The following is an 18,353-nucleotide window of genomic DNA, read 5'->3' as shown; positions in this document are numbered from 1 at the left end:
TCACCGCAAGGTGTCTTTCTAACAAAAAACAATCTTGTATAAAACTTTAATTTAATTATGTAATTCACGAGTGCTTATTTGGGTTTCCGGATGAACCCCCACTCATAGATTCAACTGAAACGTTAATTGTATTTCCTAATTTGTTGTTGAATGAGTGGAAAACAAAACATATAAGGCCTGAACCTGAAAGCTGGACATGAAGAAAGTAAATTAAAAATCAGTTCTGATTTAAAACGAGCTTGTCTGATTTCATCATAGGTTCAAGGTGTTGCCTCCAGTCAATAATAACCATCGTAACACTATTTATTTAGTCGCTGTTGTTGCTAACCGGTGGGCCCCTTCGGAGATGGCTGCGAAAGATTGAGCCACCGATGAATACTGAGAGATAAGTAGCGTCGATAATGCCATATCTGAAAGGAAGAACAGCTCTAGAGCCACTTGCTTGCTGGAACTCTTCTCCCCTCCTCCTCGGAACCCCAAACACACATACAGGGAAACACAAGCGCACGGGCCCCGAGTGTGCAATCAAATTTACACTAGCTGATGAGCTTGCCCGACAAAATTCGCGGGCAGATCTGGCCGCATTTTGCGGGCGAGCGCTCGCATATTTGGCTTCCATTATTTCAGTGTTAGAATCACAGGCTGTATTTGGCCAAGATATGCCTAATGTGGGACGGCACACAAACCAACGTGACTTGTGGGTGCCAGTGCTAGTGTGATGATGAGCCCCACGTGATCAAGCAAATCGCCCCTCAACCGACACTCACATTCTAAGGGCTCTTTTCTTTTTGTGAGTGTCTCCCTGTGTTGACATACTCAGCAACATCCTCCGGTTCCCAATTTCGATGAATAAATTCTCCAAAACATACAACACATTTTGTATCACTCTCCCAATACAAGTCGGCATTGATAACACAGAACTTGTACCAATATTGGCTAGGGATTAGGGACTCAACAATATATTAACGATGACATTACTGTACGGGCATTTCAAATAGGTTAGAGCTGGTATAGCAAATATTTACTAACAATGAATATAACATGATGTACGGGTTGATTTTCAGACTTATCTCAAAAACACTCCCCAAATAAGTAGAACCCTCCCCGTGAATTTAGTCTTACTTTGCGGCTGCTTTTCGGTTTTCATGTTTTTTCTTTGTTTTGCGTGTTTACTTATTTGTTTGTTTGTTTGTTTGTTTGTTTTGTTGCTATGTTTTCTTTAGAATTAGGTGATGTTCGATGTTTACAAAACAAAGTGAGCAAAGGAGTAAACAGCGCCAAAGGATAGCGTCAGCGTTTGGTCTGATCTAAAAAAAAAAAAAAATGTTTATTCAAAAAGTAAAACATCTTCTACTGCATAAAATATCTCAAGATTATGAAAGAGTTTTTAGAAAAACAATGTTACTGTCATTCGTTTCGTCGACTTCTATAAAACTGTTATTTCAACTGAATTACGGAGCTGGTTACGATTGCAATAAACCTAATGGACATCATTTTTTTTTAACAAAGTGCCTTTCTTCTCGTTCATTCTCGAGGCTATTGAAAAAAAGTCTCGAGATAAACGAGACTCAAAGACCTCCTCACCCCAATTTAAAGCCAAAAAAAAAACACAACACAAAACATAACCACGTCCACACAAGGCATTTAAAATACGACAGACACAACAGACGTGATTTCTCAGATTGGTCTCCAACTCGTTTTATTTCACGTTCCTTATCAACATCAAGAACTTCCATCTTGATCTGATTTACAACTTGTCCCGCTCCTTACAACCCTCCTCCGTCGTGTCTTTCATTTTGACACACCAGTATTACACAAACCAGATATATACTCAGCCTCGTTTTCTGTCAATACAAAGCACTAAGAAATAAATTACACTGTATATAAAGTGTCCGCACACCAACCCGGGGAGCGAGGAACCGATGTTAAAATTACACAGGCTTTAATTCATAAAAAAAAAACAGAACACAAGGGACCAGGGGTTAGGTCACAGAAAAAAATTCAATGCCTGTTTCATGTCATACGAGAGTACGTGTTCACCATCCTTTTCAGTGCAACAGTTTTTAACCACAGAATCCATCACTTTTAAGTTTTCTGATATTACGCTTACCATAATACACCTATCATAACGTCATTGTTTTCATCTTTTGGTTCATAAATACTGTGCACGAACACTGTGTCCTTCTAGACGCCATACATTCCATCCCGTTTTCAGAACAAAGAAACGACCTGGTGTCATCATGCTTTATATTCACTGACCCGTGTCTTCACACACGAAATGTGCATGGGGATTCCTTCGATTTTATACTATTTTTTCCATACCATGCAGTTTTTCTTTTTAACTTGCAAACATTCTGTATTTTTCTTTTAGTTTGTGCCCCCGAAAGAACAGGATACCTACGATTCGTGCAAAGTCGGTGATCGTTATATTTACTGATCACAGTCCTCATCATGCATTTTTAAAGTCTTTATAATTTACAGACGCAATTTCAAAAAAAAAAACTATACATAAAATGATTACGATCATCTGCCATTAGTTGTCTGTGCAAGGAATGCTGATGACGTTGTCATGCGAACACGGAACAGGATAATTAATAAAGGAATATCTAAAATTGATTCAAATATACTAATACAGTTTCACAAATAAACCCAGCTAATTAAGAGATCCGGACAACATATCCTAAATGGAATTTGCGACACTGGAAATGCGAAACAGAAAAAAACCAAAGACAAACTATACTGAGTAGATGACACCAATGATCAAAATGTTACTGTTTGGCTTCTGGCGTATTTGGCAATTTACATGTTTTGTATTTATTCCTTTGTTTTCCCTTTCTTAATCAGATGCCTTCTCCAAAGGGTATTCTTTTCTTGGGGATAAGATAAGCCATCCAAAATTATCAAACACAATTCGAAAACACCACAGCCAAAGAGGTAAACACTTTGTATCAACTGACCTACAATACAATCCATTCCATCAATGGGGAATGACCTGCTTCTGTTTGTTATTTATATTCTGAACTTTGATAAAATCCCACTCGTCACATTACTTGCACATCATTCAAGGATATTACCAAAATAAGTATACATTTATTCGTGCCTTCACATCAGAGTTTGTGTGAAATAGGTTTCTAGTGGGTGAGTTTACATCAACGCTTCAGTCCTAGCCATGTAAGGGAGTTCTACTTCATTCCGTTGGATAACAAACGTATATGTACTTGCTAAACTCAATTCTTTGCATAGTAACCGAAGGGAATGAATGTAGAACATTGTTTGTGTGTTAATGATCAAAAATTAACGGCTCTCAAAGTACCTGAACTGCCCTTGTTCCCAAATTGAATAACATGATGAGAACAGCAGCGCCCCTCGTTCATCAGAGATTCCCAAATACCAACGCACATACCTTTCCACTAATTTATCAATGCTCGGTCAAAAAAGACGAAATGTTAGTCCGATAACTTATCCAACAAACAAAGTTTGGAAAGTTGGAAATTGAAAAATGATACGAAGTTTCGTTTGCTATCCGAAAACAAATATTTTGCTTACCATACGAAAGTGTTCCGACGTTTCTGCGCGTATTTTCTTTTTTAGAAATGCCTCTAGATGATCAGGCGAACTTCTGAACCGCTTTTGAAAATTGTCAAAACTCCAACAAATCCGACCAAGAATATGCAAGATAGACCGCTTTCTGTATTTTCTGTTTTGTTATCTTCTTTTCACCCCATCCCCGCACAGACAATACTTTTTTTTTGTAAAACCAGGTCACAGTCCTGACTGACAAAAGATGGCGCCTGGCATTCTGAAAATAACTTAAGTTTATGCAGGGTCTCTTAGGGTGCTCGTTCATTCAAATGATTATCGACCCTCGCTCTCTGAACAGCATGTGTTCTTTCCAATTTGCGTTTTGCTGTTTCTCTCACTTCTTTGACTCTGTTATGTTTTTATTATTCTATTAACATAAGATCACTGGGAATGTTCTTTATTAATATCCTTCAACAACTGTACCCCAGATATGTCTTTCTCTGTTTTATCTGTTTCTCTGATTGGTGTTTAGCGGTTGTTAGATCTACTGTGCTGCACCCTTACGGTTCTTGTTGCTATTATGTATTCAATGTATGAATGTTGCCCAATATTTTTCTAAAGCAAAACAGCGCGGCGGGTAATATGATCGTTTTCAAAAAATACCAAAATATTGCATTGTGCATACGGCATTATGGGTACATATTATTGTTTGTCAAAAAAATAAACCAGAAATGCCGCTTAAGATGCAGAATAAACAAACACAAAACCACTTACTAGTCCAATTCAATAATGGCATAACTTGTGGTCCATACGTTTCCCTGTGAATCAAATATGAAAATACCAATTATCTGTTCCCAGATGGATTGCAGCCATGTGATTATAAATCTTTCCGAGAACAAATGAGGACAGTATGTGTGTGTTTAATGTGCGAAGCGATGTTTCCGATACCATTCTGAATCCATGCAATTTTCCGCACCGTCGCGACGGTCTTTGTGCCCGGGTGGCGCTGGCGATACGGTGGGCACGTGTGTTCTACGGGCCTTTTTTATGTCGCGGTGGAAATCACCATATCGCGTGCACGTATACACACGGGTTGCCGTATCCATGTTTTCAACTTCGCCTACATGTCACATCAATCAAATGATTTCCACTGACCGCCCTCCTCCGATACAGTCCCCAATAAGAATGCATATCAGATCCAACCCAAAATGGCAGTTATATGGGAATAATAAGGGGGGACCTAGTGCTCTAGGGATACTTGATACAACCGTCGAAACGCGGTCCAACCTGTGGTAAAAGAGAGCCGGTATTGACTTGATGATTTTGACTCTTTTCAGCCCAGTGTTGCTAACAAATGAGGTAGGTGTCAATCTCTTTATATCACCCCGATCAGATGTGACGAGGCGTAAATAAGAGGTTTAACACAAAAAAGGAACGCAAATGAAGCGCATGAGCCTATTTTTCTCCCTGCATACGACTGGCAAATCTGAAGCTGCAGGGGTTATTCTAAGGACACTATCGATGGTATAGGACACGACGGATCGTCCAATTCCCAACGCATGCTGCGAGAAATGACGCAAAAGCGAGAAATAGCTTTTTATTTCTTGATTGGTTTGCTCTTTAAAAGGCATTACATCACCAATGAAACTTTCAGAAATTAGCATGGCCACTAAACACTAAATATATAGTTTATTTACTAATTTATAGTGTGGTTTTTTTTTAAGGGAAATAGCGAAAAATTGCTTTTCAATTTCATCTTTTGATTGGTTTAGTCTGTCTTACTTGTTCGCTGCAACCAAAAACAAACAAACAAACAAACAAACAAACAAACAAACAAAGGCGCTACACTACCAAAGGAACTTCGTAGTACAGCCATGAACACTGATTTGATAGTTCCCCCTGTTTTTTTTAATCTGCTACAGCTTTGTGCATGCATTTCACGCATTTTTTGGGGGTGTTTTTTTTTACACTTGAATTTGTTTTCTTTAGCTATGACCTCACGGTAAGTGGAGATTAAGCTCAAATCTGTCATCATAGAGAAGACGGCTTTTTTTTAACTTGTTGATTCTAATATTAAACAATGAAAACGTATGAGTTCCATGCCACGGGACTGCCGATGTTCTAAGCTGTTGGGGACTAATTTGAGATCAATTAAGGGTTATACTTAGTTGTAGAGATACAGATTAGTCCGCTTGCAACTTGAGCCTTTCGAAGAATCACTTCTTGAACAATAACAATCACCAGGTAATGGAACATCATTAGTTTATTTTGAAAGAGATTCACAAGAGAACCGACAACAAAATCTACATTCTGTCATGGCCAAACTTGGTGGTATGAAAGGAACTTTGTGTGTTTATATGTTGTGTGAAACTTTTCATTTATTTGAAGGTTCTAGTTGAGGACATTACCTGCGAGCCAAATATTGTGCATAATAGAGGGCAGAGTTAGCCGGGGGTGGCCCGATCAGGACACACGTGGCCACACGCTGACCTGGAAAAAAAAGAGATGAAGGGCACGTGCGACCAATCACGAGAACTAAAAAGGAGTGACCAAATAAAATAAACCCCAAAAGCCTTCAGCTAAAAAGCGAAGAAAAAAAAGAGAACCCCGAAAATGAGGCCATCGTCCTGTGATATACAATGTCTAAAGGAGGACCCCGTAATTGCGCTATTGTTGAGGCTATTAACGCCTGAAGAATTTTTTTTTGTTGTAGGGAGGCACGATCAAGAATTCGCTTTTATGCGTGTACGGCGAGCCGAGGTATACGGTCACTGGGCACGGTCGCTTGAGTGTAAGCACTTGTACGGGCTCCGCTGTCATGGTAAAGTTGAACTTAGGGGGGGGGAGATGTTGTGTCTGTCCGCTGATAATCATATTTTTTTTTCAGTTCACGGCTTTTTTCTTTCATCGCAAGGTTTTGGTTCGAATGGCGATTTTTGAACTTTTTTTTCGAACTGACGAAAAAATAAAGAGACTGCATTTTTGTCTTCTTCTGATCTTCGACCATGGTAAACAAAAGGCGTATTATATTATGTTATTTAGGCCAACCATTTGCCGATTAATACATAAAACGAAAACCTTCATCTTATATTGTCAGTTCGGGATCGTATCCCGAAGATATATTTTCAGACTCGGTATTGAGACAAAACTATCGCAAGGAAGCTTTCTTCTTACTCGGAATGAGAAAATTGCAGACTTAGAAACCGTTAACATGGAGAGAGTGAAACTGAATATTGTTTCATTTTCGCATGTCATCATGACAAATCAAAATAAAGCTTCGAAATTTGCAGGGCTGCTATTTCAGTTGTGACAAAACACACTCGCGATACCGAAACGCTCATAGGCTCCCAACCACTTCCGATCCGTGTGCGCAACTTGTCATTTTCCCCATAAATTTAGCAAGTCTGCCAATCTTGGCGATATGACCGGTCATTTGAGTGGAAGAAATCGGAAAATCCCCTGCCCCATATGTGGGACTCTCGGTGAAGTTTCTGTCAGACAGCGAAGCGCGAAGAGTGGTAGAACTACTGCAGCTATGTGCATGGTGGTGATCAAATATGATCCATCATTTACGAGACAAACAAAACCCGTCCGCTAAACATACACTGAATCCCAGAGGTCACAGCAAATAAAGAAACAGGAAGCTCTGATATTTGCAGAAGTTCGCTGGAATTTTTTTTTTTGGTGGGCTACGCGATCGTGAGCGAATTCGCCATGTCTACATGACCAGATTAAAAAGAAAAAGAAAAAATAAAGTGTGAGAATTTTTAAGTCGCTCACTCGGGAATATCTTGTACAACACAGGCACGTATTCCACGATTGTAAAATAACATCCCATTGTTTCACATAGTACACAGTTGTATGCGTTGGAGTGCTGAATTGGTCCATTTGGGTCGACCGATAAGGAATTAGCGATAAAGGTATGCAGGCAGGTATTCACAAATAGAGGGTACCGTATTTTGCTGGAAAAAAATTCCCCAAATATTATTTGATTACCGGACCTGATTTTATTTTATTCATTTACATTGTTCAATTCAGAATGGTTTTGCCACTGTCAGGAGTCAATTTTTCATAAGTTTAGGGGGCAACGACATGAAGGAAAAGCTATACAAAAGGATACCCAACTGTGGTTCCGAACCGTCTAGTTTCACAAATAATTCTGATATTGAAACTGACGAAAGGAAAACTGTATGTCATTAATTTTGAGGCCATTAGTTGTCTTAAAGTCTGGATCAGTGAGTCAAAATGGAAAACCCCAGTAATTTACTCTGGAAATAAACAAAAGTTATAGTCAAGTTTGGTTTTTTTTTTATGAAATAATGAATAACCGCAGACAATGAAACTGTTCATCGAGAATTTCTGACTCGCCGCCCTGTATCGACCAAACAAACCTCGGCATTTCCTTGAACGGACTGACCTCTGTATTACGGGTCACGTCAAATCACTTCCATTTTACCTAAATTGCTATGATCGGATATTTTCTACGTCTGTTCGTACCCTCACGATCACTGCTTTCCGGGTTCATCGGCCGAGGGTGATTTACTTTAAACCATCGTTGTTTCATGAAAATTGAAGGAGAAAAAAAGGGTCTTTACCGTGACTGACAAAATTTTGGTGTAATTGGTTCGTATTTGGATGAAAATGTATATGGGAAAATGGCAGTTAGGTTTTGATCTATGCTCAAGCTGGCTCGAAGGCATGACACATCCAAGATTGATATGCAGCAACACACAGTCAGACTTCCCAATGTGCCCCCTCTCTCTCTCTTCCATGCAGTTATTAAATTGATTGTGCTTTCAAAGACAACAAGGTATTGATATGGCGATGGTGTGACGTGAAAACCAACACCACCCTCATTCTATGGGCTGTGGCATCCGCCTTTGAACGGCGTGCGTTTGACCCCCCACTTCACCTAATTCACGCAGGGTGAACGACGGAACAAGGGCCAGCGGACGAATACCGGGGTGAAATCTAAGTAATTGGAAGGGTGTACTCTGCCATTCAGGCCAATAATCAGCCCCTCTCTGTGGGCGTGGGATGATGTAAAAGGCTCTGTTGTGTAGCTAGAGTGGTTGGGAAAGTCTCCGAGGATTCAAGATTACCCAGGTGTAATCATCATGACCATCTTCAGCGATCGGCTTGATTGCTGCTTTTTGGCAGAGCCCATTTTTTCCCTACTTCTTCTACTTCTACTTTGCTTTCTCGTTTTCTTCGGCCAAGATACAATCCTTTGTAATGATCGTGAGGGCAAGACAAGAAAATCCCGAGCTAAAGGCTGGTGCTCAGGTAATGACAGACAGACTCTGTAAGTCGTATGATATCAGCCGATTGGTTGCACGAGGGGTAAAGACAATGAGAGGCAATAGCAGCTCATCATGGCGATCAACGGTGAACGGTACACGGCGAGATCCACGCGAGAGAGTCATTCTGCGTCGCGCCATCTTCAAAGGGATCGCAATCTGCGTATCCCGACAGTTATCGAAGATGATTCGGCATTTACGACAAACACGCACGCTTTACTTTAGACAAATTGGAAATGTAAATACACGGAATTTGGCCTTGGATTGATTGCGGGATTGCTCACATTCCAAATCGAGTATTTTTTTCAATTGCAAATAGAAGAAAAAAAGAAAGATGGATTTCTCACTGAGAACAGCCAGAGGTTAGCACGCGTATGTCCTCCGAGGTAAGATGAAGTTAGTGGCGTTTATAAATCCCCTCCCCTTGGACCTCTTAATGGCCAGCACTATGCCCCGGCATCTATCCCACTGATAGCCGCTGCCCTGGCTCCCTATCTCTTTCCTCCAGTTCCCCACCTTATTTCGCCCCGTTAGCCCCCAACTGTTCTTTTCGCCGCACGCATTGTTATATAGCTCGGACCTGCGGGAGGATTTAAGTTGATAGATTGGGTATCTATAGTAAAACACTTGCAGGCTTCTCGGGCGACATGTCACTGGTATCATCATAAAACCAAGCAATTCCCTGTACATAGCCTTACCTCCCCAGGTCAGTATACACCAAATGCGGCAATGTTGTGTCGACAAATTTCACTCACTGTAACCCGTGTTTTTCTGTTTATTTTTTGGCCGGTGTGCACGCCGCGCTATATTATCTAAAAAGCCGTACGCAAAAGTCCCACTGCCGTGATGTATTCCCCACGACACCGTCACCCGGTACTTCAAAATTCGCCCTCATTTAACAGCAGCATTGTATTTTGGGGGGTCTTTCTTTTTCAATATGCAACTCATGAAAATTTATCCCCTTGAATATCTATGACCGGTGATTGTGCGGGCCTTTCGGCCATTTTTGCCGTTGGGGTTGTCCATCTATCTTGGACACCTGTGACCTGCGAGTAAAAAAAATACGCTCGCGCATTGCTAATGACAGAGACGAATCTGCATTAATTGTTCATGCACCACAATTCAGCAACAATTCTAATATTTTGTCGAGGAAACACTGGACCTCACGGCTAGGACTGAAGCTTTGAAAATCCTAAGAATTTTCCCATTTTGTATTAATCAGTGAAGTATAATTATCAAAAGCATGAAATATAGCTGTGACTTAAGGTTACAAAATCAGCCTTTGTTTATTCAAACTTGAGACCTTTTTGATTTTTCCTCATAAAAATATATTAAAGGAATAAGCAAAAAATTGGGTTTTTAAGCCATTCACTCACAATGATGGGTTGGTGTCTTCTATTGTTTTTGAATTACATAACTTAACTACGGCATGAATTATCATTAAAGACCTTGTTTCCCGTAAAATATATTACACAAAATAACATCAATGTCGTCAATCAGTAAAAGAAATATGCAAGGATAAAGAGCTGTATTGTTTGTAAATACCGAGTCACAGGCAAGATGGCGTTCACATTCATTCTTTGTATCAAGAAATATAAACCATATTCAATAGGCTCCATGTAAAATCATGGAAAACGATTTACAGTCAACATTGGCAAGTGACGAAATAATACTAGTATGTTAGTGTCATTTCACCCTCTTGAAATGGGACTTACTTTTTCATCAACAGCGACACCGGGTGTTGGTGTTGAATTGTTCTTGGGGCCGGTGTTGTTTTGGCTTGGTTTTTTTTCTGGTGGACCGGACCCATGCAGGCAGACATCGCTACGATCCTATATCCACAAGATTGTTGGACATGGGGGCCAGCATGGAATTCTGCAGCGAGTTCTGAAGCACGGACTCGGGCATGTTGACCTGCGTCAGCCCGACATCGGCGGCCGCGCCAGGCGGCAGGCTGGTCATGGGCGACATGAGGTTGGCTTTGCTCAGCTCGCTCATCATCAAACTCTGCTGATGGTGTTGGTGGTGCGGATGCTGGTGCTGGTGCTGGTGCTGGTGCTGGTGGTGATGGTGATGGTGCATGGAGGAGGCGGCTGACACGCCTAGCTCCGTCACATCGACAAGATTCTCCTTGCCGTTCATGACCATACCCAGGTCTTCTTCAGAGCTGGTGCTGGGCGTAGCTAGTTTTCCCTTGTTCTCCTGCTCCGCGCTCTCTCTGCATATACAAGTAAGAAAAATAACAAATGCAAACAAACATTTAATATTATTTGAATTCATATTTTAAACGCAAAAATCAGAAACCAAGGTTGTCAGAGCCGAATGATTTTGTGATGAATGTTTAGACTCGCTAAATGTTTATAGACACGCAATTTGATTTTATTGGACTTTATTGCCAGGATCAGCATTTTATGCTTCTCTTAAGTTTGATACAAACTAAAAATGTATGCAGATTCTCGCAAAATTGTTTTGTAATGTTATCATCACACGGCAAAATACGGCGTAATGACCGGTGATACAGCCTGGGAATGTGTTTTCGCACCGGCCGTGCGTCGCTCCGCTACCGGGCTGTTAATCAGCTGTATCTTGCTGTATTGACATTCAAATACCCGAGTAAATGAAGAGGGACAAACCGAAAGACGAGGAGGAAGAAAAAGAAGAGGAAATACTAGCAAAATGTCCCGCGGTTGAACAAGACAATGAATGGGAGAGATGGACACACAAAATTATGTCCAGTTTACAGCTCGCTGCATGCCGCTTGCATGGCGTGCTTGACACACCAAACAAACGGGAATATGGCCGGATCACGTAGGCAGCTCCAGCAATATCAATATGCCGCCGACCTCTCCTGAGTTTGTTTGCCCTCCCCCCTGCATAACATTGCCTGACCTAAATACATTTTTTACCGGCGGTTTAGGACACCGATTGTGAGTGATAATGCTACTACAATAACGCAGAAACTGCTCCTAATATTGCAACTTAGTTGATTCAATTAGTAACACGCACAGTGAATCGCTAAAATCGCCCATCGTTATTCCCGTAAATTGGCCAATATCTCAGCCAGAGTTGGCTTTTGTAAATCGTATACAACAACCACAAAAGATGGACAATAAATTCATCTTCAATGACACTTTTGTCTCGGATTTTTTCCCCTTAAATCTACGGCAAAAAAAGGAGGATAAGCACGACCCTCCTAGCCAGCCATAGATGGCTTTTTCTCTCTGCTCCTTTTGTCTGCGTTTCCCGGCCCACAATTTACCATATTTTGCCCCTCAGAAGGAAGCTAGCGTAAACGGCCAAAGATCCCGAGGAAAGTACGGGCGTATCGTGTTACATGGATGCAGCGCTGCACGTGGGACTCGCCGTGTGTGCCGGCACGGTAGCCTTGTCAACAACCCAGTCGCTCGCTGAAGCCATCTTTTCCGATCTAACTTGCGCTGGCCGAAAACGGGAGCAATACCCGGGTTACAAAACATTGGAATAAATTTAGTTTAGATTTCATTTTGATTGAAAAAGAAAGTTGCACGTAAACATTTGAAAATTACTCACCTTTCTTTGGCTTCAGCTGCCCTGTCCCGTTGCCTCCGGTTTTTGAACCAATTACTGACTTGGGTAGTGGTCAGTCCAGTCGCTTCGGCCAATTCCCTCTTTTCTCTGGGTGAGGGGTAAGGGTTGTGTGAGTACCATTCCCTGAGGACTCCCCTCGATTTCTCCTTGAAGCAATAGCTTGTCTCTTCCCCGTCCCAGATGGTCCGTGGCAGAGGGAACTTTCGGCGTACCCTGTATTTACCGACGGCTCCGAGCGGCCGGCCCCGGAGTTTCTCAGCCTCGATGTAGTGCGCCTTGAGCCACAGCGCTTGCAGTTTCGGGTGGTTGTGTGGCGAAAAATTATTGCTTTCCAAGAGCTTGTAGAGTTCCCTAAAGTTGCCGCGATGGAAGGCGACAATGGCCTTGGCTTTGAGCACACTCTCGTTCTTATGCAGGTGTTCGCAGGCCGGCAGCGACCAGAGAAAACGGCCCAGGCGTTCGATGTTGCCCGACTGCTGCAAAACTTCGCAGACGCAGGCTACCTGCTCTTGCGTGAAGCCAAACGACGGCAACATGCTGATGCTCAAGCACACCGCGAGATGAACACAACCTCAGAAAATGTCTTCTTCGCTCCAATTTTCACCTGTCTGGCCGGCCAGCCTTTTCAGGTAAACTCTGGAGTCAAATATGTACGGTATAGCTGACCCGGTGTGTATGCAGCGGGCGCACAGTGACTAGAAGACTGTACCGCGGCGGCCGTATACGACGATCTTGACTGGAAGTTCTCTTGCGAGTCTTTGACACCACTCACACTGACAGTCACACGCTGAGCCCGAGCCTTTTACTATCCGCGGCTCTGATTGGCTTTCTGCCCAGCTTCGGTCGTTCAGCCATTATGAGGGCGAACAGGAATTAGTTGCCAGGCAACGCTGTCAATCAGTGTAACCCGAAACGGCACTGGGTGTGGACTGACTGTCAGTGCTCTATTGAGCCACTGCCTGAGAGACGTGGCCTTATCCTTTACTCGTATATACCCTCAATGAATCCTGTGGCCGCGTTGCTCTGTGTATGCATGCGCAGTGTGCATACCATGGTGTTCCTGTGTTCAACTTGCACTGATGGTGGATAAGCCAGCAATAAAAATATATACCCCTATGCCAACAACGTGTGGTATCTGGACCCGAATTATTCAAAGTCTGCTCTCGGCAGTCACAACATTTCTTGTTAGGTATGTCACCAGTCATAGCACAGCCTGCCTACTAACATTTTGTTATACCATACATGCACATACACATTTTCCATATAGTTCGGAATGGGACGCAGAAATTCGACTATTATTTCACCATGAATCACTGTACAAATATTTGAAGCAAACATTTTCTGCCCGTTTTGGGTCAGCGCGGTGAAAAGAATGGGGACAGGGTGTTCCACTTTCCATTAATTGCACTACTCCTATTACTGATAATAACCCAGCTATCAAAATCGATATTTGATGTTCACATTTTTTCTTACCTTCCCCTGATAAAACTATAATTATGTCGAGGTGTCACCAACCCATGATGACCCTGGGGTCTTGTCCCCGCCTACTCAAGTAAAGAAAGGGCCTTGTATTTTTCTGTTTCTAGTCGCAATGAAAAGAAATGGTTACCAAACTGCTCACTGAAAAAAAATCATATAGGTCTAACCATTTTTTCATTGTCACTTGTGATCAGAATTTTCGGACAAAAACTAATCACAGTCATTGGTTTTCATTCTGTTATTAAAAGCATATAGTATTATACCATCAACAGCCCCTAACCATGTCTATCGTCCACGCCGCTTACGGTCAGGCAGACTGTACCGAACGCTATGTATACCAGCCTTATTACCAAATCGGCCAGACACAACCACTTCATCCTCCAACGCTACATGTTTATAGGATTTGGCCTAAGGTTTGTGTCTTGTTTTTGTTTCTTGAATAAATCTCCTTCAGTATGCTCTTCGGGGGCATGTGTGTATGCGCGGGTTGGCCGAGCGGTGAGACTGTCAGCGTGGTGGGTATATGTGGTGACTGTGTGGGTTGGACCATGGTTGGACAAACCACAAAATTCCGTTTATTAAACGTCGCTGCCATTTCCCCCAAACTGGTGAGACTTTGTAATGAAAAATAAATAAAGGTAAGCAACTTAGTTTATATTCTGCTATGAATCTAGCATTAAATGAGGCAAAGAAGAAGGGTTGAATAAAATGGTATTTTGTTCTCAGTTTTGAGCTTGTCGTTCGTATTGATACTGTGATGTGTTCTCAGTAATTAAATAAACACTGGAGGAAATTACTAACCATCCCAGCACAAAAACATCATATAGGCTAATTCATGTGACATTAGAAAGTAATGCGGAAATAATAGGTTAGTCGTTACGGTATGAGGGTCAGTGTAAAATCATGGAGGAAGGAAACCTTCCTCAATGGTAAAACTACCAAAAGAGGTCAGTGTTTTACAAAGCTGGAGTGAACTTGATTAGCACCTGTATAGTTTTGACAATGGTCAAAATGACAATCGTCCTCCGCCGCGGCGTTAAGGAGTTGGCGCGGGTACAGCAGCAGGCGTAGGGTCGGGTGACATCTCGACCACTGCTATCACTGATGTACAACGATTCTTAACCCCTCGTCGATTGGATTCTATTTGGGAATTATGACATCTCGGACAAAAGAACTTCCACTTTATGCGCTTACGTCGTAGAGGAGTTGCATGATGCATCACAGACATAACGATTCCCATTGGAAGCAAGAAGGTCATCGCAGAGCGTCGGTGGTTATCTGTGATTGCCTGCTGTAATCCCCTTGTGTACCGTCCTCTTTGAAACTTAATTACCGAATCTGAGGTTTATTTTGTTGGTCCATTTTTCAAAACTCTTTCTTGCAATGGTGTTTTGGTGTGACAACACGCATACACATTTTGCGGGTTTGTTTTTGCATTCAATAGGGGACGTTGAACAATAGGGGACATTAGGGTCAACAATTCCCGATTGACAATCGTGTACAAAATGTGTTGGAGGTCCTCCTAAAAGTTTAAGTACAAACAAAAGAGGGACAATAGGGGTCCCCGATTGCAGGCAAATACACACTTGGGAGCGTGTGTGTGTGGGAGGTGGCTTACCCCTCCCTTATCTTACCCATTTCCTGTCGTAATTCTAGTTTGTCACTTCAGGGAGCAGTCTGCCTCTTCTCCTTTTACGATCTTTCACACATCTTAATTGATCACATTATCACGAATTCACGAGACTTAAAATCAAACTGCTGAGGCTCACCATAAACATAAGCCTATGCACCATTCTAGGAGCACTTCGTATTCGAGCAACTAACCCATTCAGTCCTCTAAACACGTGAGGGCTGTTTGCCACCCCACTCGACCAGAAAGCTAAATCGTGCGCCAGTGTTGCAGGAGGCTGCACATATAAACCGCCATTGGAGACGGTATTTATTCAAGAATTCCCTGATGCCCGACCCCTGCGTACAAAGAGGAGCAACGCGACTTCTTCGGCCATCTTACGATGATGCAACTCAACCCGAGAGGCGATCACTTTGGAATCAATCCAACTTAATATGAAGAATGGTAATCATTTCCCACTATTTTCTTGAAAACCCAAACAATGTCGGCCTTCTTTTATTATTGTTTTTAAAGCAAAACCAAAATTTTTTTTTGACAATTTCGCGTAAAAAACTGTATTCCGGGTACTGAGTGAGCATTTGTGGACCGTGCTAATGCCTGACCCTTTTGGTTTTTTTACTTCCAATATACAGATAAGGCCATAAGTATATTTTGTTTTCGCAGCGGAAAGCAATTAATGACCTTACATTTACGTTGAAGATGTGCCACCTGTGTTTCGACCATAGATCTGATCACCTTATGAATACTTTCAGCGTCTCAAAATGATTATTTTTTTTTTTTTTTCAAATAGTTGATTTTCTATGTCTCTTACTTTTTTCCATAAAATTCAGTAAAAACTGGCATTTGAGTGCGATATAGGCCTACCTCAGATAAATATAGACATTGAATGGGTATTCGGCGTGTTAAGCCCATGGTGCAAAACATGGCAGGGAAATGGATTGTTTAAAACATGAGTAGATAGGTACAGCCAGTCTAAAGGTATACATGTTTTCATGCTTCATGCATTTGCATATATTATTTCACCTAAGCACACGTTTATCAAATTCAAAGTACATCATACATGTACAACATAATGTCGTTCACTGCCACTCAGTACGAAACTTGTTTTGAAAACAACCCATGCCTACAGGATATCAAAAATGAACTTGAATGTCGTAGTTCATAGAATAACACAGCATTTTCACTTTTTACAAACTTCATATTCACACTGATCAATCTTTGAATTTTAAAATTCCAAGGAATCCTCAAAGAGTGTTCCAATTACCGTGGTGAAACTAAAGCAAGTGGCTTTCACTTTGACGTCAGGCCAAGAGAATGTCTGTTATGACGATAAAAGACATTTCATGGTGTTGGAGATGTTAATAATTAATCCCGACTATATGGGCTTACTTCATGGTGGGGATATGAAACTGATGCCGCACGGTTGGTCTTCGCTCTAATAATTTTGGATTACATGAAAAGGAACACATCCTCTGAAATTTGCCATTGATTCGAAGATGTCTTTACATATCGATCTATCTTCAAAAAAGGGTGAACACTTCTATTGAATGACTGTACTAGCAGATCAAACTGTAAGTTCAGATTATGGAAGTTCAAGTTCAAACCTGCACATCTGAATGTATTTTGCATTAGCCGGTGTGGTCCATGTTTTGAGGTCTGAGTTGTCGGTGGTAGACAATTTATCCAACATAGGCAAACAAATAATTTTGGCAAACTAATCTCCAACCTTATATTTGTTCTGTTTGAAATTGAATTTTCACGGTTGTTCATTAACCGTATGGCGATATGTTAATAGCCTATACCTATAATCAGAAAGCCATGCGAATTTGACATTTTCATTTATAGAAGGTATGGAAGGTGTACATGAGTTTGCCTAGTTTATCTCTCTTTTGTTTCAAGGTCCTTCAGTCTAGCGGTTTGTCAAGGTCTTATACAAGACCCATCACCAGCAGGCGGTGGGGAGATCGGCATGTCATGTCCCCACGAGACCTCTCAGCCGGACCCGCTACATCATCAAACCGAAACTTCGTTATCTCGACCTGACGCGTCAGGCTTATTATTTGCAGCCCGGGTATTTTTCTTCACAATTCCTCCTCGTTAATCACAAGCAGGTTTGATAAGAAAGACAGAAGAAAAAAAAACTCCGGCCGCAAGAATGGAGATAATTATAATACCCGGCTGCCAGAATAAAATAAAATATCAGATTTCATAGTAAGTTCAACTGCCAACCGCTGAACAAGGCCCCCCCCCCCCCCCCCGTCCATTTCAACTGGAGTTAAATTTTTAATCACCTCTACGGTTTTTCCCCTGCGTTGTAAGGAATGATCTCTCAGTTTGTGGCCTTGCCGATCTCGGATCATTGTCTGTGGGTAATTACCCAGCCTGGGCCCGGTGTGCCTGTCTGCCGGGCTGCGCTGATCAGATTTCTCGTAATGGTTTCACCACATTTTCGAGACCACTTTCTTAAATATGAGACGGCTTCGTGTGAGCTGGACCGTGGCTGAAACACTCGGGTTCCCCAGCTGTCTCTGGCATGGCTTTGCCTCGGTTTCCTAGTCGGCCGATGATTGGACATAATCATCGTCTAATCGGTAAGAACGTGAAACAAAGAACCCCGGACACTCCGCAAAGACAAGGACAGAAGAAGCAGCAACAGAGATAGAAACACTGGTGAACATTTTATTGAGAGCAACACAATAAACGCCAATGGTATGCATCAATTTAAGTCTAAAACATTTGTGCATTTTCAAACTCACTTTTTATTCGATGCATCGTCAGTAGTGAACTTAAATGAAATCTCAGAACAAAATATTTTTGGAACATGTTACAAAACTTTTACCGTCAGTGATTGTGCC

General features: G+C 41.8%; 1 protein-coding gene across 1 annotated transcript; it reads right to left on the bottom strand.

Annotated features, from left to right (window-relative positions):
* Nucleotides 1-1,670: 1,670 nt before the first annotated feature.
* LOC119720980 (homeobox protein SIX1-like) lies at nt 1,671-13,263 on the bottom strand. The gene is made up of 2 exons (XM_038190848.1): nt 12,372-13,263; nt 1,671-11,040 (listed from the first exon to the last, which is right to left on the bottom strand). The coding sequence occupies exons 1-2, from the start codon at nt 12,923-12,925 to the stop codon at nt 10,647-10,649; spliced, it is 948 nt and encodes a 315-aa protein (XP_038046776.1). The 5' UTR covers nt 12,926-13,263; the 3' UTR covers nt 1,671-10,646.
* Nucleotides 13,264-18,353: the final 5,090 nt, after the last annotated feature.

Source organism: Patiria miniata, unplaced genomic scaffold, assembly GCF_015706575.1.
Source record: "Patiria miniata isolate m_02_andy unplaced genomic scaffold, ASM1570657v1 HiC_scaffold_13, whole genome shotgun sequence".
NCBI classification, from domain to species: domain Eukaryota; kingdom Metazoa; phylum Echinodermata; class Asteroidea; order Valvatida; family Asterinidae; genus Patiria; species Patiria miniata.
Note: the sequence above shows the minus strand (reverse complement) of the source record. Positions and strands in the feature narration are given on the sequence as shown.